The 27628-nt window shown below is 38.2% G+C and overlaps 1 protein-coding gene across 3 annotated transcripts in view; it reads right to left on the reverse strand.

Moving 5' to 3' along the window:
* AKT3 (AKT serine/threonine kinase 3) overlaps window positions 1-27628 on the reverse strand; it is a 186601-nt gene that overhangs the window by 40826 nt on the left and 118147 nt on the right. For all 3 annotated transcript variants that reach the window (XM_080390477.1, XM_080390476.1, XM_080390478.1), the window contains exons 4-10: window positions 27028-27139; window positions 25331-25475; window positions 17497-17628; window positions 13474-13539; window positions 11787-11855; window positions 4113-4235; window positions 1957-2085 (exon numbers count right to left, since the gene is read on the reverse strand). In XM_080390477.1, coding sequence (XP_080246603.1) covers window positions 1957-2085; window positions 4113-4235; window positions 11787-11855; window positions 13474-13539; window positions 17497-17628; window positions 25331-25475; window positions 27028-27139 — 776 coding nt within the window. The remainder of the gene's footprint in view (window positions 1-1956; window positions 2086-4112; window positions 4236-11786; window positions 11856-13473; window positions 13540-17496; window positions 17629-25330; window positions 25476-27027; window positions 27140-27628) is intronic.

The raw sequence follows: 27628 nt of genomic DNA on the forward strand, positions 1-27628 counted from the left end.
GGTAACTGCTGAGTGGCCCTGCACTAAACACAAAGGAGATGTCACAGATTGACACACCAGATAGCAACATTCTGCATCCAAGTCATCCTTGGAATCTAAGGGATGGGAGTCTGCAAAGGAGACCAGGTATTAGTGAGTTTGTCTTCAACAGCTAGAGCAGCTGGTGACTCACCAAACAGCTGAAATGAACACAGTTAACCAATCAAAATTATTTAGGTACTTCAAACCCACAGTTTGAAAGGATGACTACTCAGATTTCTCTTCACTGCTGAAACAATCAAGGAAGACAGAACCAGATGGATGGAAAGAAATTTAGTGGCTCCTAAGAATACTGATGTTTCTTTTATAGTTGGAGAAAAAGAATGTATCAAAAGATCATGCTATGAACCAAAATGGTTTCATTAACTCTGCATACCATATTCACTTATAATCAACTATTAGCAGTTTCAATTTCCTCCCCAAGTGCACACCGGAGGAGACTTAAAATTTGCTTTAGGATATTTAGAAAGACTCTAAAACCCTCAAACCTGACTATCCTAAAATCTTCATTTCCAGCCAGCAGTATCTAGAAAGTGATGTATACCAGTTTCCTTGACATCCTTTAATTGTAAGGTTCAGAATAAAAAATGAAAGGCAATCTAAACTTGCTTGTTTAAATAGGCACCAGCGCTTGTTACTGCTCTTCAGGAATCAATACTCCTGAAAATCGGAGGGTAACGAGCTATGCTGAATCAGTACCCTCCTCATCTACTCCCTTCAAACTAAGGCATATTCTTCTTCAAAGGCAACACGTAACAACATACTTTCTGTTGGTGCTGAGTTGCTGCAAGAGGTGGGAATCCCTTGAAGAATCCTTCTCTAAAACAAATGGTAGGACTGAAAGGCTTGAGAAGTCCTTTAGGCTGACGGGAAAGTTGTCTCAGTATCAGGTGTGTACTATGCCAATTAGCAATCTTGAACGCTGACAAGACTGGAAAGAAGCTCTAATTCAGCATCTGCAGAATCCTTGGCATGGAGTAAAAAAATAATGCTGTCTTTCATGTCAATACTGACATTGCGTCTGGCTACCCCAGGGGAGACGCGGAACGACATTTCTGAGCCCCACAATCAGCACTGTTGAATGAAGAGAGAGGACAAACCCCACAATTTTGACAGTGCTTCCCTTGCTTTTTCTCAGCAGGCGTCAGTAGCAGAGCTGTCAGCACTAACACTGGGGCAAATCATTCAGGTGACTTGAGCTACCACAACAGATTCTCAAGTGGCCAAACCAGAGCTGTGAAGGGAACCAAAACAATGTCTTCATGTCCCATCTTTTTATCAGTCCTCAAGACACATGTGATGTCTGGCATACTGAGTGCTAGCTAATGGTAAAGATGCGGTGACACACTCTGGGACGCCACTTCTGCTTACATATTAGGAAACAGCTATGTTTTTCTGCCTATCTCAACCAGTTCTGAGGTTGATACACTCAACTGTTTTTAGCAGAAGCATCTAAAATTTCAACTCCCTCTCCCTGCAACTGGCGAGTTCAGATAAAACTCAGCAATCTCAGTATCTTCCTATTCCCCCGCGCCTCCATTGAGGCTATATAAACGCTAGTTATACAGCTCAGTTAAGCAGGATCATATGTTCCAAGTGACAGACAGATGGAAGATTATTTTTGAAGAAATCATTGGAAGATAAAAACTTTACCAGAGGAAGGCAAACATGAGAAGCAAAATGCACGTTAGAGGCCTTTTTAAACACTAAGAAGCACAGCATCAATATATATATATATAATCACCACAAAGAATAGTAGCACATACAATTCTGAATAACAACTGCATAGTATTCATCGGGCAGACTGTCAGTTCTTTACTACAATGAATGGTTTTCAGCAGACAAACATCACAGCCTAAAATTAAATGAAAAATAAACATTTTATACTGTATTACAAGAACATATTCTAAATCATACCTCAGGTGCCAGGTATTCTGGAGTACCACAGAACGTTTTCATAGTTGCTGCGTCTGTGATTCCTTCTTTGCAAAGACCAAAATCTGTAATTTTTATGTGTCCATCTTTATCCAACATTAGATTTTCTAACTGTGTTGGGGAAAAAAAAATGTTACCATAGTATTTCTTAACAGGACAGGCTGATGCATTACATCAATTTTGCAAAAAAGATAGAGTTATTGCTTGCAATAGACTGTAATTTGTTTGTAATTTCCAAAAAAATACAGCATCTATTATATTACAGCATTTAACAGTGTTTACTGTTACACAAGTTAAATAATCACTTAATACTTTAATAAAGTAAATCCCAGGTCAATAGAAGTGTGCCCTTTCATTCTTAAGTTTTAGAAGTTTGGTGCATCTTCCATAGAACAAAAGCAAAATACTTTTCTAAATCAGATTTTCTAAATCTAAACATTCTCAAGATATAATCAAATAATTCAAGGTTACAATTATGGCTGTCATTTGGTAATACTTTATAGGTTTCCTTTGCTGTAACATGACCTTCATTTATCAAGATACATTTTTCCTACTACCCTGTCATGAAACAGCTAGTATATATCCATAAATCCTTAAAATACCTGATACCTTCCACAACTTTTTCAATAACAGACAAAAGTGGGGGTAGAGAGGCTAAAAAAAAAAGAGGATAGAAACAAAACCTTTGAGGTAAATTCCTCCTTGTATATTAGCAAAGACACTGTTTTTTAATTGTGCATGTGTACACCTGCATGCTTTGCCTTGCTTTTTAAATACATGATTCTTGCTTTGAAATGTGAAAAGAGAATACAGCCTGTTATATAAAGAACAGGAATAAAAATTACTACTATATGGACTATCTCAAAAGCACGGCTATTAATCACTTTCCCAAAAGCCTTTTATTAGCAATACTTTAAATACAGATAGAACCAAAACCAAGTGAAACATACTTCTCAACAACTTTTCTTAACCTTTTTTTCTAAGGTATGTAGTGAAAATGCTAACAAAGAACAGTCTCCTGTCTTCCTAAGTCTGCATAAGCCTGAAATACATTCAAAGGTATGCGTTTCCTGTTGAGTCTAAGTGTCATACAAAGAAGATGCAAAGTCGATGACACCAGCAATAGAAGATTAACGATGTCAAGTTCCTCCTTCCTTATTAGACTTTAAATCAAAAATCATGACCTATCATTCCTTGACTAGACAATTCCATATTTTTCCAAGATGCCACAGCACTTCATGTTATTACAACAGATTCTGCTACAAAAAGGTAACCCAATATTTTGCTTTCTATCTGCCTCCCTGAGCAGAACTTGCCTACCATTGCCTACTTCTCCTTGGTTCCCGTGCAAAGGAGCTGATGAACAAAATCTGCTTGTGTGCAAGTATAAAGGGAAAGCACAATCTCCCATACAAGAAATTAAATGTTTGTCACAGAAATAATACAGTCTCATCATGGAATTTATGGGTTTCTCTTGCGTAAGTTAGTTAGGAAAAGTTCCTGTTGAAAGCAAAGGTGATTTTCCACAGAACATAGTCATGCTGTGTCACAGAGTACCTGAAGCTTCAGGCAACCAAGGATACACAGCTGTATACCCAGGCAAGCCTAAGACAAACTACATTCCAATATTACAAATCTTCCCCAGGATACAAAAGACAAAATAACGTTTAAATTAAGGCTGAATTTATTTTCCTATTAAAGTGTTCTGAATTGTTTTAAATGTTTTCAAACCATACAAGAACACAACTTTTTGGTGAGATAAAGAGAATGCAGTCACATTGTCCCAATTCTCCATTTCCCTTGTTTGGGGACATTGAGAATTACATTTGAGATGTGTTGAAATCCAAGTTAAGTTATAATTAACAGGAGGGGAAAAAAAAGATCAGAAGTTTAAATCTCCTTCAAGTACCACTAAGGTATGCTGTTTCTTTTTTTCATTAAGTTAGCCAAGTAATATAGCCATCTATAGATTGCTGTATCAAACAACTTCCTTCAGCACACACAGAACTTTAAACTGAACACAGGGGTTTTTTCCCCATTAACTCTGAATAGTGCAACTTTATAATTACTTTGTGTTTGTCCCTATAGTCCCTGCAAAAACAAAAATTTGATTACTTTTTTTTTTTTTCCTTTTTTACCTTGAGATCACGGTAGACAATCTTCCCAGAATGCAGATAGTCCAGGGCAGAGACAATTTCTGCACCATAGAAGCGTGTGCGGTCCTCTGAGAACACCCGCTCTCTCGACAAATGGAAAAACAGCTGCAGGGTAAACAGCAGGGACAGGATTGTAATAATTACTGATTTAGTGGGGGAAATTAACACAAACATAAAACACCTCTCATCACCATATTGTGATGATAGATAGTGTACTCTCAGTGGACACTCAGCACTCTTAGACAGCAGCTGGCTTATCTTTTCTGGGTTTCCAAAGGGAGAAAGCGAGCTGTTAAATCAGCGTTTTAATCAATATACCAATCTTGTTTAAGGCATTCTGCTTGCTACTCATTTAACCTTCAGTTACCAGAGGAAAAAAAAAATATGCAGCAGAATCATTATGTACTTCTCCCTCCACTACCTCCTTAGACTTTAAGTCACTGAGAAATATCACTAAAATACCCAGATTCTCGTTCCACCTTAAAGTTTTTCAGTAATTTATTAACTTTCTTTTGAAGCGAAAAAAGCCTAATTCTTCAGTAGACTTCGACTGAAATGGTGAACTGGCATTTTACAAAAACAGCACATTCATACTGCTAGCAATATCATGGTCACTAGAAAAAACAAACCAACCAGTGCTTAGGGCTTATAAAAACAAATCTACGTATTTAGTGTATTTCTTTGCTACAATATAAACATTTCTTTGGGGGTTTTATCACTTCTTCAATACTTTAGAAGTAACAGCCCTTTGCAGGCACTTCTTCAACTGAAGTCTTCAGTGAAAAATACTGGTCATTACATACTGCCAGTAACTTCAGCTGCACTGAAAAAGCCTGAAGTAAAATTCTATAAGGTTGTCAGCATCTTACTGGATAAAACATCACCCCCAGAACCTGGAACAGTACCTAAAAAAGCAGAATTTGGCTGTTTGATTCAAACGCTCTCTAAAATGGCTAGCTTTATTTACTGTGTTAAGAAAGCTTGGGAAAGTCCTACAGCAAAGATTAGCATGTTTTCTGTATTCTGCTCCAGACCTGCAGGCCGCCTGCCTTACTCCTTCAAGCTACGATGTTGGGTTTTTTTACCACCAGGGCTAACCATCAACAAAACAGAAAATACAGAAAATGTGACCACTGATAAATTAAACACAGGCAAGGAAATTCATAAAAATGATGTGCATTTTTTAATTTTGACTGCTAAAAATATCAAGTAGATGAGAATTCCAGAATGGCAGGGTAGTTAAAAAAAGAACCAAAACCCAAAACCAACCAGCCAAAAAAACAGTAACATGCTTAATCTGTCGTTATCACATCCTACTTTACACCTGTAGGAAATCTACACTGCTCACATGGCACAAATCAGTGTAAGAATTACTGCAGCTACTTTAGCATGTAAACTTTTTTGAAAAGTCAATCCTATAAGCTTCTTTCCTGACAGTTGTACTTCAAAAGAAGAGTATTACTTTCTTCTGAATCTAAACAAACTTCCCACTAAACTGAGCCTCTTGGCAGCATATACTTGTACAAGCAGAGACTTCACAGAAAACAGAAACTGCAGTACGATTTAGAGTATTTCAGTGTTGTTCATTATATCTGCATTCCCCTTTCAGTTTCTTTTTGAATTCTCAAGACACCCTGTACAAAAATGGAATGCCTGCATGAGAAGGAGGATCACTATTCTGTAGGTATTTCAATTGCTCCTGCTGCTCTTTTCCCCATTGAAGCACCGATCCTGGCGGTGACATCAGCCCTCCCTGTAGTAACCGGCTTTCTGTACTGAGGACTGCTTAATTGCCCACGCAAACACAAAACCACAAGACTAAGCAACTAAGTCTGCCTTCATGAAGTGCCTCACATGTCATAAGAGTGGGAAAAGAATAAATCAATTTCTCAATTTGTGGGGCCTTTTCCACACATTTTTGAAAGATTTAAATAGGAAACAAATGCTGCTAAGTAGATTTTAATCCAAATAAAGCAAACTACAAAACTTACGTATTTATGTGTTTATGTCTGTTGTGTAGTCTCTTTCGTAAATAATGAGCTAATATCATTCATTTTTAAGAGTTTTATTTGTTTGGATGGAGTCAAAGTAATTCAAAATAAAGGTCAACTTTTAGATCACTTTATAATGTGTACAAATAGAAAACACAGCTGAGAAATTTATAATATAATCTCCAATTAGCCCTACATTCCTATCTATATGAGAGGACTATTGCAATTTTCTCTATGAAAGAGATGGATCCAGTAGGTGAGCAGCAAAGTCTTAGAAAATTCTAACAGCTCAGGATACTAGCCAGCAACAGATTTATTAGTTCCCACAAAAAAGTGCCCCGATTTGAATCTGTGAGTTGATAACCTGACATATTAACACAACAAAAGTTTATTTCCTTTAGTGTTTTCTTTCCAACAAAATATTCTCAATATTAATTCAAAATACTAACTTCAAAGTAAAATGACCAGCTAGAAATAACTAGCAACAGTTCTGTGTTTGCCAGAGACTGAGTTCCCAAGTCAGTGTATTTTAATGTCAGACGTTTAACTACAGTCATTCTTCATAAGCATTCTTCATATTATTATAGCACTTCACAGACTTGTCATCAAACAATACGTGCTAGTTTTTAATGAAGAATGTACATTCAGATATAAAAATGTATGTTAAATGCAAATTCCTACACTCAAATACATGCTAAAAATTCTAAAGTTATTTTTAAAACGATAACAGAAACATCTAATTCAGTGAGATTACAGCATTATTTTCAACAAATTACGTATTTGGTTCACTATTATGAAATAATTGTGCCACCAGGCTCTGTTTACGATTGTCAGAACATGAAGATCAGATTTATTAAGTCAGAGAAGGAAAAGAAGGAATCTGATGGGAGGTTCTGAAAAACACTTCCAACATGTGCACTATTTATTGATTTACAGTTATTAAGTATGTGCTATAAAGTCATTGGAACTGCAATCAAAATAGCTTTGGCACAAGGAAAGCCATTTTGCATATAACATTTTTGATGGCATACTTGAGGGTGCTATAGTTACAGTGAGGACTGGAGCTATAAATTTCCTGGTATGCCTTTATTTAAAAACTGAACAATAATGTTGCCGTGGGGTTTTATCCTAATAAAAATGTTAATGGAAAAATTTTAACAAATAAAAACAAAGATCAAAACTAAAAGTATATTCAACTGCACATCCAAGCATGACACATATATAAAACACACAACCTTATATCAATCAATACATTAAACTTCTACACATGCTATTGACCTATTTAGCATGTTGAAAGTTGTATGACTGCTTCTTGCTGTTGTATATCAGGTTTGTGCAGCTCTGCAATTAAACACGTTTTATATTTGACTATTGATCTGACTCTTTTGCAAAGCATTTGCAGTAGCAGCCTTGACGTTTTGAATTATTTGTTTATTGTTTCAGACTTTATACTGTTTCTAGGGACATTCTATACCCAAATAAATATAGTACCCTTATCTCGCACTATCATAATTTTAGGCTAAGGAACATTCTCTCATTTTCGTGCTTTAGGAAAACAAAATGGGACACAGCCAAGATAAAAACGACAAAGCTTACACCAATATTCAGTCATTTTTCATTAGGTAGGTTGTATATTCTATCTTCTTTTCTAGACAGTAACAGCACTTGTTCAATTAGAACAAACCATTTAGTTCTCTCTTGCCTAATGAATTGAAGCAAGAGCTGCAGAAAAAAAGAAAGCCAAGCAGAACAGAGATTGAGAATTCTGGAGTGGAGAAACCATCTGAACAAACTGTAGAGTCTCATTTTATTATACAGATAATTACCAATTAAGTTTGTTACAAAGTACAGAATTTGGAATTATCCTGAAAGTGCAAAGCAAGGAAGTTAATCAACTTATTAGTCAGCTGAATCAGTGCACTTTGCAGAGTAATGTATGTAATAGATTTCATTCCTAAAGCTTTTCAACCAGCAAAATACTGGAAAATAAAAAATGAGAAGCACACAGTCCAAAAGTATTCTCCAACAATAAAGAGCCGTTCTTAGAACATCGGGGTTTATACCACAGTTTACACCATTCTGTGCGACCCAGAAGTTGGGGGAGTACTGTAACATACAACTAACATACTGCAATCAAATAGTACTCAAAATTACAGGCGTCACAAAAGGAAGAGTAGGCAAATCCATAGTAGCAGGAAAACCATCAATAGTGACTTACTTTTTTTTTCAAAATGTCAATATGACAAGGACAGCAAAAAATGTACAAAAAAATGAAGGGGTATTCTTTTCTTTCATGTAGGCCTGTGTTCATCTGCAAGTACTGATAGTTTTACTTATTTAAAAATATTTACATTAATATTCTGTATTTTGAACCAAAGAACAGTTTATCATGCAATACTGCATGTATTTTTTTACGACACATGCATAAAATCTGCCATTTCAAAGTCCCGATACTGGAATTTGGTCATCTCAACTAAGCCAGATGAGTGTTGGTTTTTTTCTAAAATCAAATTTCAATGCCTTAAAGCCACTTTAATGTAATTCCTTCAGTATAACAAAGGAATTGAGATATAATCACAATGGTGGAAGTATCCTTCTAGCTCTATACTGCAACACAGTTTATGATCAATAGACATGCCTAAGCATTTAATCCAGACAGTCCAACAGCAACACTAAAAAATGAAAAAGTTAAGCTTTCAGCCCACAACAAAGATTTCAAGGTTGGGCCCTTAAGCGGCAGAAAATTAACAGTAGAAGTTCTAAGTATAAGGAAAACATAGTCAATATTTCCATCTGAAAAAATTCTTGAAAAAAATCCTCTAATGTTTATATATATATATATTTATAAATCCTCTAATGTTTTAATATATTTAGCTACAGAATAAGTTTTGGGTTTTTTTTAAAGGAAGTCAAAAGAGAATTCCATACAGTAATACTTTGTACACTGTAAAGAAACACATACAGTGTAAATATAACTGATGCAGTTACATTTTCATTATACTGTGTTCCCTTATTAACTGAGCTAAATAATGAGAAGTTACATAGGCAAGGTAAGGCAACGATAAATTGGTACCATTCTGGTGGGATATTAAATTCAACATGGATCTGGATTTTTCTTCAGTATTAAAGATTCATGTTTAGAAGCATTTTAACATGATTTCTTCTCCTCCCAAATGAAATTCAGTAATTCAGTGACCCCTTCCTTGACTGTTTTCCTTCCCAACCACAGGAACAGGAACTCAAGACCCCCAGTACTGACTACAGTTTTTACTACTGTAGTTGGGCAACAGCCTAAATTGTGGCATTTTCTTGCTTTCACCTAGGTGAGAGTCAAGAATACAGACATAAATTTCAAGAACTCCTTCCTTTGAAGGACTGTTTGGGTAATGTGCTCCTGAAAGGTGTAGTCCATGAAAATTCCCAAGCAACTGACCCAGACACAACTGTTTAATTGAAAGGAAATCTTTAATGTAACAGAATTTTAAACAGAAACACACTTAAGGTAGTACAGCTCTGGAAAGAATCAAAAGCAACATAGTACTGCTAGAGGCAATTTCCCACTGCTGGAAGGATATAATTAAAAGATGACTTTTCAACACCTTCAACAGTAAGAAACCATTGTAGGGAAATGAACTTCCTTGGAACACAGAGAAAACAGTAGAGGGAAGCAGCAAAAGAAAAGTCTGTGTACCATACAGGACATACACTTACAAATGGCAAAAATGTTGGCTAAACTTTGCGCAGCTTATTTTCAGTTGTTCCGAGTTAATAATCTTTGTAAAACTAGCCTCGTTAAGTCCTTTGTATTGCTTAGCAGACAGTGACTAAAGTCTGGAATTCACAGGAAAATTTCCTAAGATTAAAGGTTTTCCTATTTAAAAGGCCAGTTTGTCCAACTTCTAGATCTCTAGTCAGAGAGAAGCACGTAAGCATATCAAGAGAGTTTCTTCAAAGAAAACTGCCAACTCTGAAAGGCCATTATTTCCCACTGTGGCAAAAATTTACGGTTAGCTTCACAGAATTAGGGAACCATCAGCAAACAACATCAACAACACTGACAAGCAAGAGCACCATACCTGTTATAAAGCAACCCACTCTTGGCACAGTACATTGCAATTAGTCAAATCCCGATAAGCAAAAGCAGACTGCCACCCAGAAACCCATGACACGAGACGTTTGCAGCAGCTGGCACAAGAGTGCACCACCCAATGCAGAGGAATGCAAGATACAAGCCCGATCAAAACACGGTGTCAGAGTATCCTCAATCACAAGAAAGGAGTCAAAAACATTCTCTGTGGACTCTGCTCTGTATTCAAATAGGACAGAAAGGTACCTTTCAAAAAGATGAGTATCTAAACAACAGGCTGATGCTAAAAAAATACTTTCAAAGTGCATCCCCTGAGATTACAGAAATGCAGTAAGGTCTTGCACAGAGAAAACTAAGAATTATTAGCTACTTTCTAAGACATCACTTTAAAAATCATTGTAGATAGCCCTGACTTAATATTGGTGATATTTCAATGTCAAATAAGCCAGCTGAGTGACCAAGAGATGCTGTTATCCCATCACTGCTGAGGGAGATCTTTGTGTCTAGCTCACCTAGCCATGAAGGGATGTCCAGAACTGGGTTTAGCCATACTGAGTTAAACAAGCCATCCTCCCATATGAGAACCCTACAGCTGCATGTTTAGCCAGGGCTGGTAGACAGCCATGGATGAGATAGGATGTAAATGGCCCTCAGACAGGACCCAGAAACTGCCAGAACAACAAATGCAAGACAGGCGCTCTGGGGGCGCTCAAGCATTAGGCTTACAGCTGAAGACAGTTTTATTGTAGGAGAACACAGCAAAAGGACAATGCAAAACATGGTACCATGCTGCAGCAATTCCTGAATGAAGAAACAGTTTCTGATAAAAAAAAGCTAGTGGAACACGTAGTCTCTTAACGTTTTTATGCAGCATATAGTAGACAAAATAAGGAAAAACCCCTAGTTCGTGTTGTAACAAGATACAAACAGCAAACAGCACCTAAAAGGCAGATAAAAGCCCTCTTCTTAGATTGCAGTTCTCTTTAATTCCATTTGATGGATTTAGTTTTTGATATTCCGTTCTTTAGTAAACAGCTGGAGGACAGCAATGGCTTAAGGCTAACACCCCCTTAAGAAGTTTAGCACTTAAACTGAAATTTCCAGAGTACACAGCAAGGGAAGGGCACAGCAGCAGTGAAAAATATGAACACTGCACTCTTTTCTCATAGGTATTTGCAATGGCTACAACAATGAAGAGAGCACATACTTCACATCAGGACAAAAATAAGACTGCTCATCATTATTTTTCCATGTTTAAACTAGATTATGACTGTTTCATGCTAGAACATGCTATAACGTGCTTGAGGATGAAACAACATGCTATTCGTAATTATTTCTCTACCATGAAATTATCTTTCATGATACAATAGTCTAATTTTTCCATTATAGGAACTACTTTTGACAGCATAGTTATAAAACATGTCTACATTTTTTTTAAATAAAAGTTTTAAAAACTTTTTTTTTAAAAAAAAAAAGGTCAAAGATACTACACAAAACAAAAAAGCCAAGAAAAACTTAAAAGTGTAACCCAGAGACAGAACTACCATTACAAATGCAGAACATCTTTTTAAAACTTACCTCTCCTCCATTAACATACTCCATGACAAAACACAAACGATCCTTTGTCTGGAAGGAATATTTCAAGGACTTGCAAAGAAAACAGCAAAACCAAACCAATTATCATCTTGTATTAACACAATTTCTTGCACTTCAACTGTAACAAAATTTAATTTTATCCTCTTACGCAGACAATTCTGACTTGGTGAGAACTTTCAGAGTAATTAAAAGTGTAACTTCCTATCTGGAGCATGAAATAAATTAACACAAAAACCTGCATGTCTTCCCTCATCTCTGCCACATGGCCATTGATACAAAAAACTCATGCCTGTTGTAATATAAGTAGCTACTAAAATACACAATGTTACACTGCATTTCTGACTGCCTTACATGGTACCAGCTATTCTCACTCATCATATTTTTATGATGTCCACTTCAACAACGCCCATGGACAGACTACCATATTCTTACTAATTTCTCCCCAAAGAAATCTGAAAAGTGATCTTAACCTGCAGCCTGCTTTCATTTCCAAAGCAAAGAATCTCCGGGTTTACATACTATGCAATGTTAAAAACACTTGAGTGCCAAATTAATACATCTATTTACATACAATTTTGAAATTTTAACAAATGTTATTAACATAATTAAAATTCTTGACCTATCAATGTTGATTTGATTTTGCTGGGAAAAATACCACCAAAGAAAATCTACAGATGTGGGCTTGGCCTAAAATAAACAAAATGCAGTAGAACTACAGTTAACAAATTCATAAGGAGATTCAAGTGACTTAAATACTGCATGCCTCCTTACAGGATTTGTTTAATAACACCAGAAAGACATGAAGATACAACTGCAGCAATGGTGTTGCATGATTTGATGGGAATTATGCCTATTCCTGCTTACCTTTGCACTCTAATTTAAGAAACTTCAGGGGATCTCATTTCTGTCTACTGAATTTCCAAGAATGTTTTGACCAAGCAATGTGAATGCAATCCTCTGCTTTCTAAATGGTTTATGATTTTTGAAATAGGAAAGCTTTGATGTTATACTTTGATATTTTAACGCAAAAAAGAAAAAAAAATCTCCCCTATCTTGAGATACAGCATTATCTCTTGAAATCAACAAAAGGATTTTCTAATATAATCTCAAAGGAGAGGAATCAGAATTACTTCTACAGAAAGAAGTCAGTTGTAAAATTAAAACTATTAATCATAATTTGACATTAATGTCAACATTTTCATCCTCTTTTCAATATTTTCCTGCTATTAAATATTAACCATATAAAGACAAAGACATTGAGTTTTGTTGCTTCATGGGCTACTTATGTTGAAGAAATTGGTATTTTTACCATTTTATTGAATTCTTAATTAAGTTTTCTTGGTAAAAATTTCTTACTTGACACTATGTGAAATCAATAACCTTTACTGAAAAAGCATTCATATATAAAAATCACAACAATTGCACAACAGTTACATCCTACAATTAAATTTATTTTCAATGCAGTTAAATTATTAGAAGCTTTCTTTCTGAACCCTTCAATACATATTCTGGTAAAGGATATCGTATAAGCACCAGATAGCTACTACTTATTTACAAATCTCCATGAGAAGGACTTTGGGATTTGTGTATAAATTATGTTCATAATGGAATACAAATGATACTGAAAATTATTTGCTCATGTACTTAAAAACTAATTCCTAATACTTACTGTTAAAAAAGGGTGTCTGGTGTTTTTCAATACTCTGCTTTCTGTAAGAGTATGAGCCACTTCATCCTGAGAAACAAGAGTGGAAGAAGTAGGTCTGAATTAAGATATAAAATTGTTATTTAATTAATTACAAGGGAAAGGTCAACACTTTCAAAAAAAGAAAGCTACAGCACAGTTTTGGAAAATGAACAAACCTGAAACAAACAAGAAAACTCAAGTTTTCTAAGAAAATGTTTTAAGGTTTGGCAAAATATAATTTAACATATTTTATTTGATTTTCTTTTTCTTATTTTCTTGCTGTAAAATGAAGCCTTTAACTTTACAGACAATGCAGGGAAGGAAGAAATGCTAATAATGGATTTGATAGTTTAAAAATGCAGTCATCACAGCTCTGCAGCTGCGGTACGAATCACCTGAACAACCTACCTACAGAGCAACGGGATCCATTTGCAGGAAACATACACAGGTAGTCACGGACTCTAAAGCCTAGTCTCATCTAGCCTAATGTTAAGTGAAATTGTTTTGAAGCATTTGCTTGGTTTGGCGTTTGTGCTTCCCTCCCTCCCGCACTGGGCGGCCCTCAGGAGCCAGGCGGGACCCTGGCCACCTCCATGGCGGTGGGAGATGTCCAATTAATACCTGGCGCATTTCCAGACAGATTTTGAGAAAGGGACAACTCAGAGAGAGACTGTGACGCTCTCCCATCTGCGAGCTTTAAAGAAAGTGCTGCGCCAAAGGAAGAGAAAGAAACTAACGCGGCCCTCGTGGGTGGTTGTCCCCTGCTCTGGCCACAGCCTGGGCCCTCTGGCCAGCCCCGCCATGCCAGAGGTGAGCAGCAGCCCGGAGGGGACAGCGAGGCCCCAGGGGCAGGGCTACGGCCCCTCACACCGCCATCTTGTGCGAGGGCGAGGGGGACAAAATGGCGGGAAGAGGGCGCTCACCCAGCGCCACAACAGTGAGCAGCCCCTGAGGGCTAGGGAGAAAAGCAGGGCACTTGGGAGGTTCATATTATGAATACACAGTCATTTTATGGAATTCTGCATGTGATACATGCAGCAAATCCCCCCTCCCCAGGCTGCCAGGGGCCGGACCTAAAAGCCGGAGAGCCGCTGAGCTGCTTTAGCCGTTTTCTGTAGCGCTAAGCTACCGCTGAGTGTTATATTACACAAAATTGAAGACTAACTTGGCGTGACTCAAACTTCAACCATAAACATGCAGAAGTAAATGTATTTAGTCAGAGTATACTTTATTATTGCTACAAATAATACCAATATATTACTGTACTACACATGCTTATCAGACTCTGAAGATAAGGTATTATTAAACTAGAAAGTAAACACAGATGTCAGGAGTTTTAAATTACACTTTGAAAACTGTCAAAATAGGAAGTTCAACAACAACAACAGAGGTAGTGGTAATAAATTACGATGCCGTTTAGCTGAACAGCACCGCAACACTGAGTACATACATTACAACCATGTACTGGGGGAAAAATAAACACACTTCAAGGAGAAAAGCAAGCCTAAAGTTTTATTTATTTACTTACTTTTAAACCTCAGTGTTTCAACAGATATGGGGTATAAAAAGCTGGCAATGGCCAGCTTTTCTGTCATTGCCTCAGAAGTTTTTAATAATGGCAGCAATTTCCTGGTAAGTGTAATATTAATCTGCCACAAACATTTAGGATTGCCAGGTTTAGGCTGAAATGGGCAGATGTAATACAAGTTTCTAGATACAGCTGTCAATGCACCAGTTTTCTGCTTCATATTATGCCGTTAAAGGTATGACCTTCTGCAGTGTATATTATATCACATTACTATTCTACCTAGTGACTGTATCCTTAGCACTGATCTCCAGAGCTAAATGTTATTGATAAATCCCCATGACATACTCAGTCAAGGACTGGGCTAGACAGCTAAGCTCAGGCTCAAGCCTGCTTTAGTTTTTAGTTTGAGGAGGAGTGGAAAAACTGGTATTTGGTGACTATAGGGGAAAAAACGTGACCACACTACTTGTGAAGATCTAAGCATAGTCTTTGTTTCGTTGTTTCATCAGTTTCTTATCAATATACAACCACACTATGGAAGACTTAGAGAAACTTCCTTCAAAACAAAATAGCAGTTCTGAGGAAGTAAAATTTGAAAGACTGAGGTGCTCCCATTTTCATCACAGGATGAAAGGCATCCTTCCTCACACCTTTATCTTCTTGTTAGTCTACAAACAGGCAGAAAAACAGACCCTGGTTTGCTTCAGGGAGTGCCAGGTTCTGCCCAATCTATCACCTAGCTAGCTTTCCATTTTCCTATTTCAAATCAATAAACAGTTGCATCCCTGATAGCTTCAAAGTTTCTCAAGCTTTACACATACTTCTACAAACAAGAATTTTCACTCAACAGAGACACAAAGCTATCAGAGAATCAGTTTTAACCCATCTAAAAATCCAGTGCTATTTTTGCAGCCAGCAAAGTAAAAAGAAATCCTAGAATTCAAAAATGTGTTTTGTACTTATTGATACAAAGAAGCAAGCTGAAGTGCTCTGAAGGCTGGAAGGGTATGAAGGAGCAGCTGCAGAGCAGGAGTTCATAGCAGTCAGATGTAAGAGTCCCCTGAGGACCCCCTGGGTGCCAGGTATCAGCAGAGCACTGGGGAAGGATGTCAGGCTGGAGACTGGGCCACAGCATGCAGCAATCAGACAGACTCTGAGACCCACAGGGCGACCCACAGAGACTGCTGCCATTTATAGCTTTACAAAGAGGACCACTGAGATCCTCCTTTCCACGCAGAATCAGGAGAACACAGCAGTGATACCGCCTCTTCCTCATTATCATTAGATGCAGTAAGAAGAAAAAGTACACTCTAGCTGCTGTTAGTACAAATCATGCACACACCAAGTACCCTGCCAATGCACGCGAGACAGCTGCCAAGGGCACACAGAACTCGCTGGTCAGTCTCTTCCCTCCTGAAGACATAAATTTAAGTCTCTCCCCCTACAACCAGGGCTGGTTTAAATGAAACTCAAGGAAATATAATTGTCTTTGAGGTTTCTACTCCTCTTAGCAAATTTTATTGAAATTGATCAACACATTCAAAAGTCATTAGAAAGTGAGTGACAGGCAGACAGATGAGCATAGACTGCAAAACTCTGTAAACCCTGTTTCCATAAGCCGAAAGGAAAATTAGAAAAATCTGAAGAATATTTTAGAATAAAATATATGTAAAATACAGCAGTCCCCATCCACATTCAGTTTTAATGAATGAATACTGTTATTGTCAGCCTCAAGCACTCAAAAATCTCAGTCAGATTCACATCCTTCAAAACCCTTCGTACTTAATAATTGGGATTATTTTTAATTGTGTCTCACGGTGACAAAAGCATGTTGGTTCTTTGCTCGCAACTTGTTCTGTGCAGGTGGGATTCAAAACTTCATAATTGCTAGAAACAAAGCTGAGAGTAGATTATCTTCAAGTTTGAACTTAGTAAAATTATGACCAAGCACAAGAGCTAGTAATACTAAACTAATCAAGCTTAAGTGACTGGACAGTACCAGTTTAAATGATGCCATCAGACATCAGCTTCAGACTTTCCTTGTTCCTCAAGAACTGAAAAAAATAGATTGTTAATCCCATGCACAGCAGTCTTTTCTAACATAGCAGGAACAGAGCACAGGTATATTAAATTAATTGCATTTATCTGAATAAACCTGCAGAAAAATTTCTGTAGTGTGTAATATATACCACAATACACTTTTTCTTGTTTTAAACTTGGATTGCACTATTTTCCTGCTCAGTGAACTCTCTCAATGCTTTAGCACGCTCTCGATTATAAAACACTGGAAAAAGGTATGTAAAATAGGTACACATGCTTTTTTGTATTCTTATTTTCTGAAGATATACACATATTTCAATCAAACTCAGTTACCATCAAAAATTAAATACCTTAAGTATTCCATTTTTGGTTGATTTGGTTGATTATTCCATTAAAGAAAAAAAAATACCTGATATTAAAAATATAACCTTCCTTACCTTTGCAATAATGACTTCTTTTTTCAAAATCTTCATAGCATAGTATTTCCCACTAGCCTTCTCTCGGACCAGGATAACTTTGCCAAACGTGCCTTTGCCCAGCAGTTTTAAATAGTCAAAATCATTCATTGTCTATAAAGGAGCAAAGAACAAGGATTAGCAAGACTTATGCTATCCAGTTCCAGTATGCACACAAGTGTGTCTGCATACAATCAAATGCTGTTACCAATATAATATAATCAGAACAGTTTACAAAAATAGGTACACTTGTATGAATAAGTTCATAATCAGAGAATCATTTAGGTTGGAAAAGACCTTTGAGATCATCAAAGCCAACTGTTAACCTTGCACTGCCAAGACCACCACTAAACCATGTCCTTAAGCAATGTCGTTTAGACACCTCCAGGGACAGTGACTCAACCAGTTTCTTGCGCAGCCTTTTCCAATGCTTGACCACCCCTTCCGTGAAGAACTTTTCCTAATATCCAATCTATATCCCCCCCGGCACAACTTGAGGCCATTTCCTCTTGTCCTGTTGCTTGTTACTTGGGAGAAGAGACCGACCCCCCTGCCTACGGCCCCTGTCAGGCAGTTGTAGAGAGTGATAAATAAGGTCCTCCCTCAGCCTCCCTTTCTCCAGGCTAAGCAACTCCAGTTCCTTCAGCCACTCCTCATAAGACTTGTGCTCCAGCCCCTTCCCCAGCTCCACTGCCCGTCTCTGGACATGCTCCAGCCCCTCTACATCCCTCTTGTAGTGAGGGGCCCAAAGCTGAACACAGGATTCAGGGTGCAGTCTCACCAGTGCCAAGTACAGGGGGACAATCACTCACTGCCCTGGTCCTGCTGGCCACACTATACCTGCTACAAGCCAGGATGCTGTTTGGCCTTCTTGGCCACATGGGCACACTGCTGGTTCATGTTCAGCCGGCGCTCCACCAACACCCCCAGGTCCTTTTCTGCCAGGCAGCTTTCCAAGCCTGTAGCGTTGTGTGGGGGTGTTGTGATCCAAGAGCAGGACCTGGCACTACTCCCTGTTGAACCTAATACAACTGGCCTTGGCCCACTGAGCCAGCCTGTCCAGATCCTTCTGCAGAGTCTTTCTACTCTTGAGAGGATCAACGCTCCCGCCCAACTTGGTATCATCTGCAAACTTAGCAAGGGCACGCTCAATCCCCTCATAGATATTAAACAGGATTGGCCCCAATACTGAGTCCTGGGGAACACCGCTTGTGACTAGCTGCCAACTGGATTTAACTCTATTTATTACCGCTCTTTGGGCTCAGCTGTCCAGCCAGCTTTTTACCCAGCATAGAGTACACTCATCCAAGCCATGAGCAACCAGTTTCTTCAGAATGCTGTGGGAGATGGTGTCAAAGGCTTTCCTAAAGTCCAGGTAGACAAGATCCACAGCCTGTCCCTCACCCACTAAAGTGGGTCACCTTTTCATAGAAGATCAAGTTCATCAAGCAGTACCTGCCTTTCATAAAACCATGCTGTCTGGGCCTCATCATCTGGTTGTCCTGTACATGCCACCTGATGACACTCAAGATGATCCACTCCATAACCTTCCCCAGCATCGAGGTCAGGCTGACAGGCCTGTAGTTCTCCAGATCTTCCTTCCAGCTGGTCTTGTTGATGGCCGTCACATTTGCTTACTCCCAGTTGATGGGGACCTGCCTGGTTAGCCAGGACTGCCCATAAACAATGGAAAGTGCTCAGTGAGCACTTCCACCAGCTTCCTCGGTACCCCTGGGTGGATCCCATCTGGACCCAGTGACTTGTGTGTGTCTAAGTGGTGCAGCAGGTTACTGACCATTTCCCCTTGAATTATGGGGGCTTCATTCTTCTCCCAGTTACTGTCTTCCAGCTCAGCGGGCTAGGTACCCAGAGAACAACTGGTCTTACTGTTAAAGATTGAGTCAAAGAAGGCAGTAACTATATCCTTAAACCACTAGGATATATTGTTCGATAGTAGCACACAGATACACACTTATTTCTACAAAACAGACTCAGAACAAAGTCTTAGCCTATACCAGCATTTCACGAATGCTCTGCATCTACAGAACTTCATCAACTCCTGTATTACCAGGGACACAAGCAGGTGGCATATAGTAGGTTTTGCGTAACACCAACCACTGCACTGATGGTTTCTTTGCCTGATCCAAACTGTAGTATTATACCAGTATAATCCCACAACAGTCTTAGCATTAGAGGTGGACTTTTAAAAATCTGAGTACAGATTACAATTACATTGTTTTTACATTAATCAATCTGGCTCTGAAAAGGAAGAGGTGACAAGTTTTCCACTTTCCTGTGACTCCATTATAGCGATCATTCAAGCATCTAGTATCACCTTCGTTTTGCAGGCTAAAAGTAGTACATCCAAGAGCTGGTTCCACCAACAAACAATCTGAGTCTAGCAGGTTTATCAGCTCAATTGGAGCATCACACACGGAAAGAATACGACCAGATCATCTCAGATCCCAAAGCAGTTTAGCCACTTTCATAAGCACAAAGCCTGAGTCAATAATCATCTTAGTTCTGCAAGTTCATTTCATAGCCAGTTCAGAAGCATCGACCCTATGGTATATGCATTAGATGCAAAGATGGCGATGTAGAAAAAAGCAGCACAATACTGAGAAAGCAGTGGATTGCAGAGGGTCACCTTGGATGGACTGTAGGGTTTCTTTGGCCAGCTTGGGGCCAGTCATTGGCTTCCACTGAGTGTTTCAACAGCACATCTTTCAGCACACTGTTACTGGCTTGCCTGCACCACATAACCACACACAGACCGTTAAGGTACCCAGGACCCTTGAGGAAAGCAGTCAAAAGCTCTGCAATTCAGACACCACCACACTCACCTATTCTTACTCTAGCACTGTCATGCAGCATCAGTAACCTTCCTTCCTCTGCGAATACTACACCTCAAAACATTTATCAAGAGTAATCACACTCCAAGTCTCAGTTTTGCAAAGTTAAATATACTTAATCCTGTTATGTGTGAGGAAAAGATCGTGACTTATCTTTCATCTTCCTAGTATCCCTTTCTATCCCTATCTGCAGCCTCAGGCAGTTTTCTTGAATACTGGTGTTCCAGAGAAACTTCTACGTGTGTCTTCCACAATGGAATTAGTAATTTCCTCATCCCTACCAGAAACACTTCTAACAGTGCCTATATCTCTCACACACATTCCAATTGTAGAGCTATCGGGCATATCCCCAGTGGGCAATCACAAATAGTGGCAGCAAAATATACTCCCTCTTGTGAGAAAGCATAAATGGCAAAATTTCCTTCTGAAATTATTTATTCCTTTAAGCTCAAGTGCATCTGAAGTTGCTGTCGACAAACTGTGAAAGTAATTATGCAATTGCTCACTCAAAGTTTGAAATCTGCTCACATAAGGGGTAGAACTGAAACTCCACAAAACACATTAATGCTGTAATTCCTTAGCTTTAAGTGTTCAACCTGCAACTTAAAAGCTGCAAAAGGTCTCCAACAGACTATTTAAGGTAATACCTGGATAGCTGGATATTTCAAATCTTTATTAAAGAGAAGATGCTCTCCATATATCAGTTTTCTAGCTACATCAGCAGGAATCAAATCTTTTTCCCGTTTAACGGTTGATCGGTAGCTTCTAAGCAAACTAACCTTGGTGAATTCCATTCTTTGCTCACATGTAAACATACTTAAGACATTTTGCAGTGATAGATCTTGTTTTGCTGCCATCAGATGCTTCACATCAGAAAGAACAAAACTGCATTCCTCCCAGTAAGAAATATGACTACAGAGATTTCAAAGGCTCAGTATACTGTTTACCTAAAGCAAACTCACTTTACACGAGTGTACAATTTATGACCACAGACAAACCCTTAAATGATCAGCTTCTCCAAAAACCAGTATAACGTGTTACAGCTAGTGATGCACAATGTAATATGTAAAGTTGTGATCCAAGTACTATGTGGTTACTAATACTCAATCAACTGAAGGTAAGACTTCTCAAATACCACAGTCGGTGCTTTGGAAAGTCAGTTATCTACTTTGATAGTTCTATGATAACCATCAAGCAAAACCAACTACCTTTGTACTAAAGCAGTGAAAATTGACAAAACCACATGAAAAATCCAAAATGCATTCCAACACAATTCAGGCAGAAGATGAGTAATTCAGGACAGAATCCTTGGTATCATCAGTCATAAGCTATCACGTTGTCTGACAAAGAACGGCCAACAGCTTTGTTGATAAAGAATACTGAGTTAGTGACTGTAACAACTTATCACTTCTAACAGTCCAAAATTTTAGGGATTATAAGCAGCCTCAAAGGGATAACTTTTTCCCATACTTCTGATCTTCTTTGAGAGGCTGGACGTAGAGAGGGACCATCAGAGTCTGAACAAACCAGCTTAGAAAAGCAGCCCTTCGCCTGCGCACAGGAGGAGGATCTTGGCTCGACTGATCACAGACATTGGTTTGATGTTAAGGGCAACAAGCCAGTCAAATCAAAGGATTCATTCGCCCAAAATTTGCTTACATAATGTTCACCAAAGCAGCCATGAATCTAGCTGCAAGCTTAGTGAAAACAAGTTTAAAAGATATATGTATATTTAGAAGAGGAAGGTAATAGGTTTGCAAGATTTTGAGCCGTGGCTTAACAGCACGTTATGGCGGTAGTCCTAGTTCTAAGAATAAAAGTCTCCTGATGCTCTCATTCTCTAGAAGCTCAGCAGAAGGCTTAAAGATGATACGCAGTGCAGGGTAACTCAAAAAGTCTGCCAAAGAACACAAGACCTTGGGAGATAAAAACACAGATGCCATAGCTAAGGGTGTACTGAAAACTGGTGGAAAAATGGAAATACTTCCTAAACCCAAGGCATGTTGGGAAGAAAGTTTGGAGGCTCCTGTAAGATTGGATTCTTTCTCCTTGATGCTTTTCCCACCTTTTCCATTCTTACCAAACTCAGGACTGAATCTTTTTCCTCACTACACTACTTTTTGGTTTCCTCTGAAAAATCTATTCTGTACTCACCCTGCAAAACAAATGTGTAAACAAAGGAAAAGCAATAAAGCTACAGGAAACTACACTAACCAAAGAACCATATGATGTTCAGCCTTCTGTAAAGCCTATTTACTCCCCTATGGATGATCTGTTCAAAAGAATACACCCTACTACAGGTGTTGAAAATTCCTACCAAAGAACTAATTTTTTTAAAATCCCTGATTTGCACAAGTATTATACCACTTGGAGTTTTCATCTGATTTCATCAGAGAAGCTCTACTTTGAAGGAATAGCACAGCAAGAAATAAAAGCAGCTTGCTAAGAATTTCTAGTGCTCTGAATTTTAGTGATGCTATTACTGTAAAACTTAAGTGGCGCATTGACACCATTTAAAAAAGCTGGAAAACGAAAACAAAAAAAAGTGCTTTTCGTTCTTCCAGCTAATCTGGCCAGGGACATTTCTGTCATGTCTGTTCAAATCAAGTTCCACATCCTAAAGACTGCTTTCTTTGCAAACCTCTTGCTACCTTTTTAGAGAAGAACAGGCCCACTCCTCTCTGTCTTGCTTCTTAATCTGATTATGCTCTTCTACTCATATGTATACCATCTGGTGCATGCACAAGCAAAATTCACTGGGCTTAGATGTAAAATCAGGTGACAAAACAAGCTTGTAGGACACATTGTGCAAAAAAACCCTGAAATGAAAATAAATCAAATACCAAAAAAAAGCAATAAAAATGCATTAAGTCATTATAACTGAAATGGTTCTGACTACATTAACAACTGCAAAAGCTTAAACAGAAGCTTTTCAGAAACATTTCTACAAAACAGAAACAGTTCTACAAAAATATTTTTTTCTCTGTTTCCATTAACACAGAGGGAGTGACAACTCCCCATCGTTATGGTCATTTAGCATTTTTTATTCCAAAAACTTCTGAGAACCTTTTGCTGAAGTCTTCCAACAGTCAGAAATCTGCAGTGGGATTTTGAGTTTTTTGGGGGTTTTTTTGTTTTTTGTTTTGTTTTTTTGGGGGGGGAAGAATCCTTATGAACATCAGTATGATCTTCACTGACTACAAAATCTCCATTCTTCTCTATTATTAGGTGTTGAATATCACCATTTTTCATTTCACCTTTGCCTTGCAGAGTTTGCTTTTGGCTTGTTGCCAAATCCATTAAATATTCTGCAGCACTGCATATGCACTGTCCCAGCTTCTTATTTCAGCTTTCCTAAAGTGTAAGCATCAAAACAGAAACAAAACTGATCTTTCTTCTCCTTCCTGTTCCCACAACCCCTTTCATTGTACAGGAAAACGCACTGCCCTATGAACAAGGAAAGCATACATTCCAGGTAAACTACTTATATTAGACAGCATTAATTTTGACACCTTGGAAATGCCTGTTGTTATGCAGTGGGTTTGTGCTCCACTAAGAGGATACACAGGCTTGGAACCGTGCTCAGGTCTTTAATAGTGCAAATCCAAATCCCTTCTATGTAATCACACTGCCTCTCAGAAGACCGACACATCTCAAATGCTGCCGCTGTCTTGCTGTCACTTATCATATTTTACCCTGGAGCACAATCATTAAACATCTATGCTGCAAGGCTAAAAGTTCAATGTCAACCTGACAATGTACAGTAAAGGTATTGTTACAGATATATATATTATTAGTTTTCACCATCTTCTATGGCAGAAAAAGGTTAGAAAATTGCATACAATGAAACAACATGAAAGAATTACGTTTGCACTGCAAACTCAAGTTCTCAAAAGTTAGGAGATGATAGAACAAAGATTTCCTATGACACCTTTGTTATATTCATATGGGTATAGTTTTCAGCCACTGATTCTTCTGTGATTCTCGCTTCATATAGTGCAATGAACAAAACATGCTCTAGGAGCAAAGGCACACGTTCACTATTTCTTTCCATTGCTCATCATTCAAAGGCACTCAGTGACATTAGCTGTAAGACTATTTTGCTCCATCAGCAGACTTCATTTAGTTTTCTACAGGTTTCACTTCTAGCTAGAAAGAACAAAGCTAGTCCTATAGAAACAGGTTATTATTTCTCATGCAATTTCTATGCATTTCTTGAGTCATGTCAATCCTGTACAGTAAATGAGACATACGCTCAAATGATCCATTCTTCAGGATGAGTCCGCACTTACAGAAGCAGAGGACAAAATGGAAACACAAAATAATAAGCAAATTTTTATGTGGCACTGTATCTTTAAAATACAGTCTTAGCTATGTGTTTATCCTACTGACTCTGGAGATGCAAGTATGTTACAGCTAACAATGTACATATTCCTACTTACACCAAAAGCTGTGAAGGACTGCAGAAAAATAAAACATGGTTTTCTCTTACTTCATTGAAAACCAAAGCAGAGTTATTTTCCCAGATAGCAAAAAACAAGGTCATTAAAAGCCAAATCCTGCTAGCCTTTCTCATGCAAATTATCTCATTTGTACTGGGTATTATTTGCATGAGAAAGGGGGCAAATCTACTTGTCTAAAGAAAATATTTTATTACCATACCTCTAAAAGAGTAAACAAACAAAAAGGAAAGGACAAAAATAATATTCAAACAATAAGCAGAATGTTAACATATGCCTGAACGGTTGAACTTTGTTTTTCAGAAGTGCTGTATCAGATAGCATAACAAACAAACAGAACCAGAGCAGTTCAGCCTTATTGAAACAAAACAAGTACTTTTATGTTTGTAATACACTGAAATTTATGTAGAAACACTATTCCTTGCATATTGTTTTACCCAAATAGATCATTCTACAGAAGTTATTTACAGATTAGTCTTGTCAATTATTTTTTAATGTCATTACCTTTCTTTTATGATGGGTTGTTGAGGCATCCATCTCTTCTTCTCCTATATTGTCTATCTGTGAAGTTGGACTACAGTTCATCCTCTCCTCTTCTTGCCTCTGAAGTCTGTCTGCTACAGCCTGGATTGCTTCTGTCCATTCTTCCCTATCATGAACAAGCCAACATTCCTATCAGAAACTCATAAAATACATCCAAATAAATGGTTTATAATGTCCTTCGCATGCTATATTGCTTCAATGCTCATTTCTCATGTTACATAGCAGAAGACTCATATAAATTAATCACTTCAATTTCCTTCCAATTTCTACATTATGTAAAAAGTGGTGAAGTTGACCAGCATCAAAAAGGATTACTGTATGGTTCTTTTCAAGAATTACTAGTGTCTGGTTTTGTAAATATTGTAATAGCAAAAACCTGAAAACACTTGCTCCAGATACAATACAGCTCAGAGCATAGAATGTCATCTATCTGATACTATCTGGTAATAGCTTGTTATTTTCAGAGACTTTTTGGTATTCACCCCTCCTGGTGAGACACTTTCACAGAAAATAAGTAAGATTTATTAAACCACGCGTTCAACGCTTTGTCTGCTTCCTCTTAAAACTCAACTTGTTGGCTAATTTCAAATTCCCCTGAGAAAGAGGCCCTCAAAGACAACTGAATTCCTACAAGCATCATTAAAAGCAGCAGCTGCAGGTAGGGGCAGGCCCACATGAGGGTTTCCGTGGGGAGGCAAGCAGGGGCAGCTGAGCCCATGGCTACTCTGCATGCCGGCTATCCAGCACCCAGCCAGCAGCCAGCCCAGCAGCGTGCCACCATCGCCACGCACCACGCGCAGTACCTGCTGGTCTGTGCTCAGCCAGCAAGGGCTACGGGAGGAGTCGGGCAGTATTACTGACTGCAGTAGGAGGTATTATGCCGCATGCACAGAAAAGAGATAGGGTGGACAAACGGGACCAAGTTAAAACAAACAAACAAAAAAATCTAGGTGAATATACTAATGAAAGAGAAGTAACAGAAAAAGCAAAGTTGTTGGTTATTTATTGGTACAAACAATATAAACGAAGCCAAATCACAGTATTAGTCTCAAGAGGGCAGACGCCCACAGTGGGAAGATTCAGTGCACACAGACACAGTACAGAACATTTTAGCAAGGTACACCATCCTGTATCTCCTACATGCATTAAAAAGTTCATTCTTAAACTACGTTTAATTTGTGTACATTTACTGAAACAAGAAAAACTAATAACAAAACATAAATTACATTAAAATGTGTATGTTCACTGAAACAAGAAAAACTAATAAGGAAATATAAAATAAATTATAACATACTGCTTTATGTGCCAAAAAAAGAAGGCTATTAGGAGGAATAAAAGGAAAATTTAAGACAGCGAGGCTGGAAGATACTTCAGTGCAGGCTCCTATTGTTCAAAACTTAACACTCCAGAGACATATCATGACAGAGTTTTGGCTTATTTGAACACACTCATCCCGCCTACTCACAGGCAACTCTTACACTAGCTATGAGATCAGATAATATTTTACAGAAGCTGACTTATAAATTCTTCAACTAACTGTTCAGATGTGCTCAGAATGTCACAGTTCCAAGTGCTGATCGCTCTGCAGTCCCAGCACAGACCGTGCCAAGGCTTCTGTGTAAAGAACATGGAAAGCAAAACAAAAATGAAACCCTCACCGTTCCTCCGGAGTGTCTACGTGGAACGTTCTTTCTATGACAGTGGTCCACTGAAGACATCTGATAATGAATGTGTTTGGCTTTGGTCGCTCTGTTTTCATTAATTGACATTCTAGAGAAATATAATACATTGCCAGTTAATAGGTGAGGAGCAAATACAATTACTTAGATAAAATGCATACAGCTTATATATACCTATCCAGCATGTATCCAGCACATATAAGGAAATACAGAATGGCACTATAACCATGGGCTTGTACAAAAGGCAGCAGGTAACAATCATGAGGGGAAGGAAGCAGTCAGAGGAATTGATGGAACTTGTATGGTTGCCCATATAAAGACTGCGATCTCCATTTGCAAACTAGGTCTGTGTTATGAGGGTAAGAAGAGTATTAGATCCCGGATTGCTCTAGTATGCCAAGGTAACAGCAGTAGCCACAGGCATATTTTTCCATCTGTACCTGGCAGGAGGAATATGACATTTTCCCTTCAATGGTAACCGTGCCACAATTACCCACGCTACTGTCACTTCAGGATTAGACTTATTGTAAAATACCCTACCTGAGAAAATTCAGACGTTGAATCTATACTGATTATTAAG

The sequence above is a fragment of the Falco punctatus genome (assembly GCF_963210335.1).
Source record: "Falco punctatus genome assembly, chromosome: 5".
In the NCBI taxonomy this organism is placed as follows: Eukaryota; Metazoa; Chordata; class Aves; order Falconiformes; family Falconidae; genus Falco; species Falco punctatus.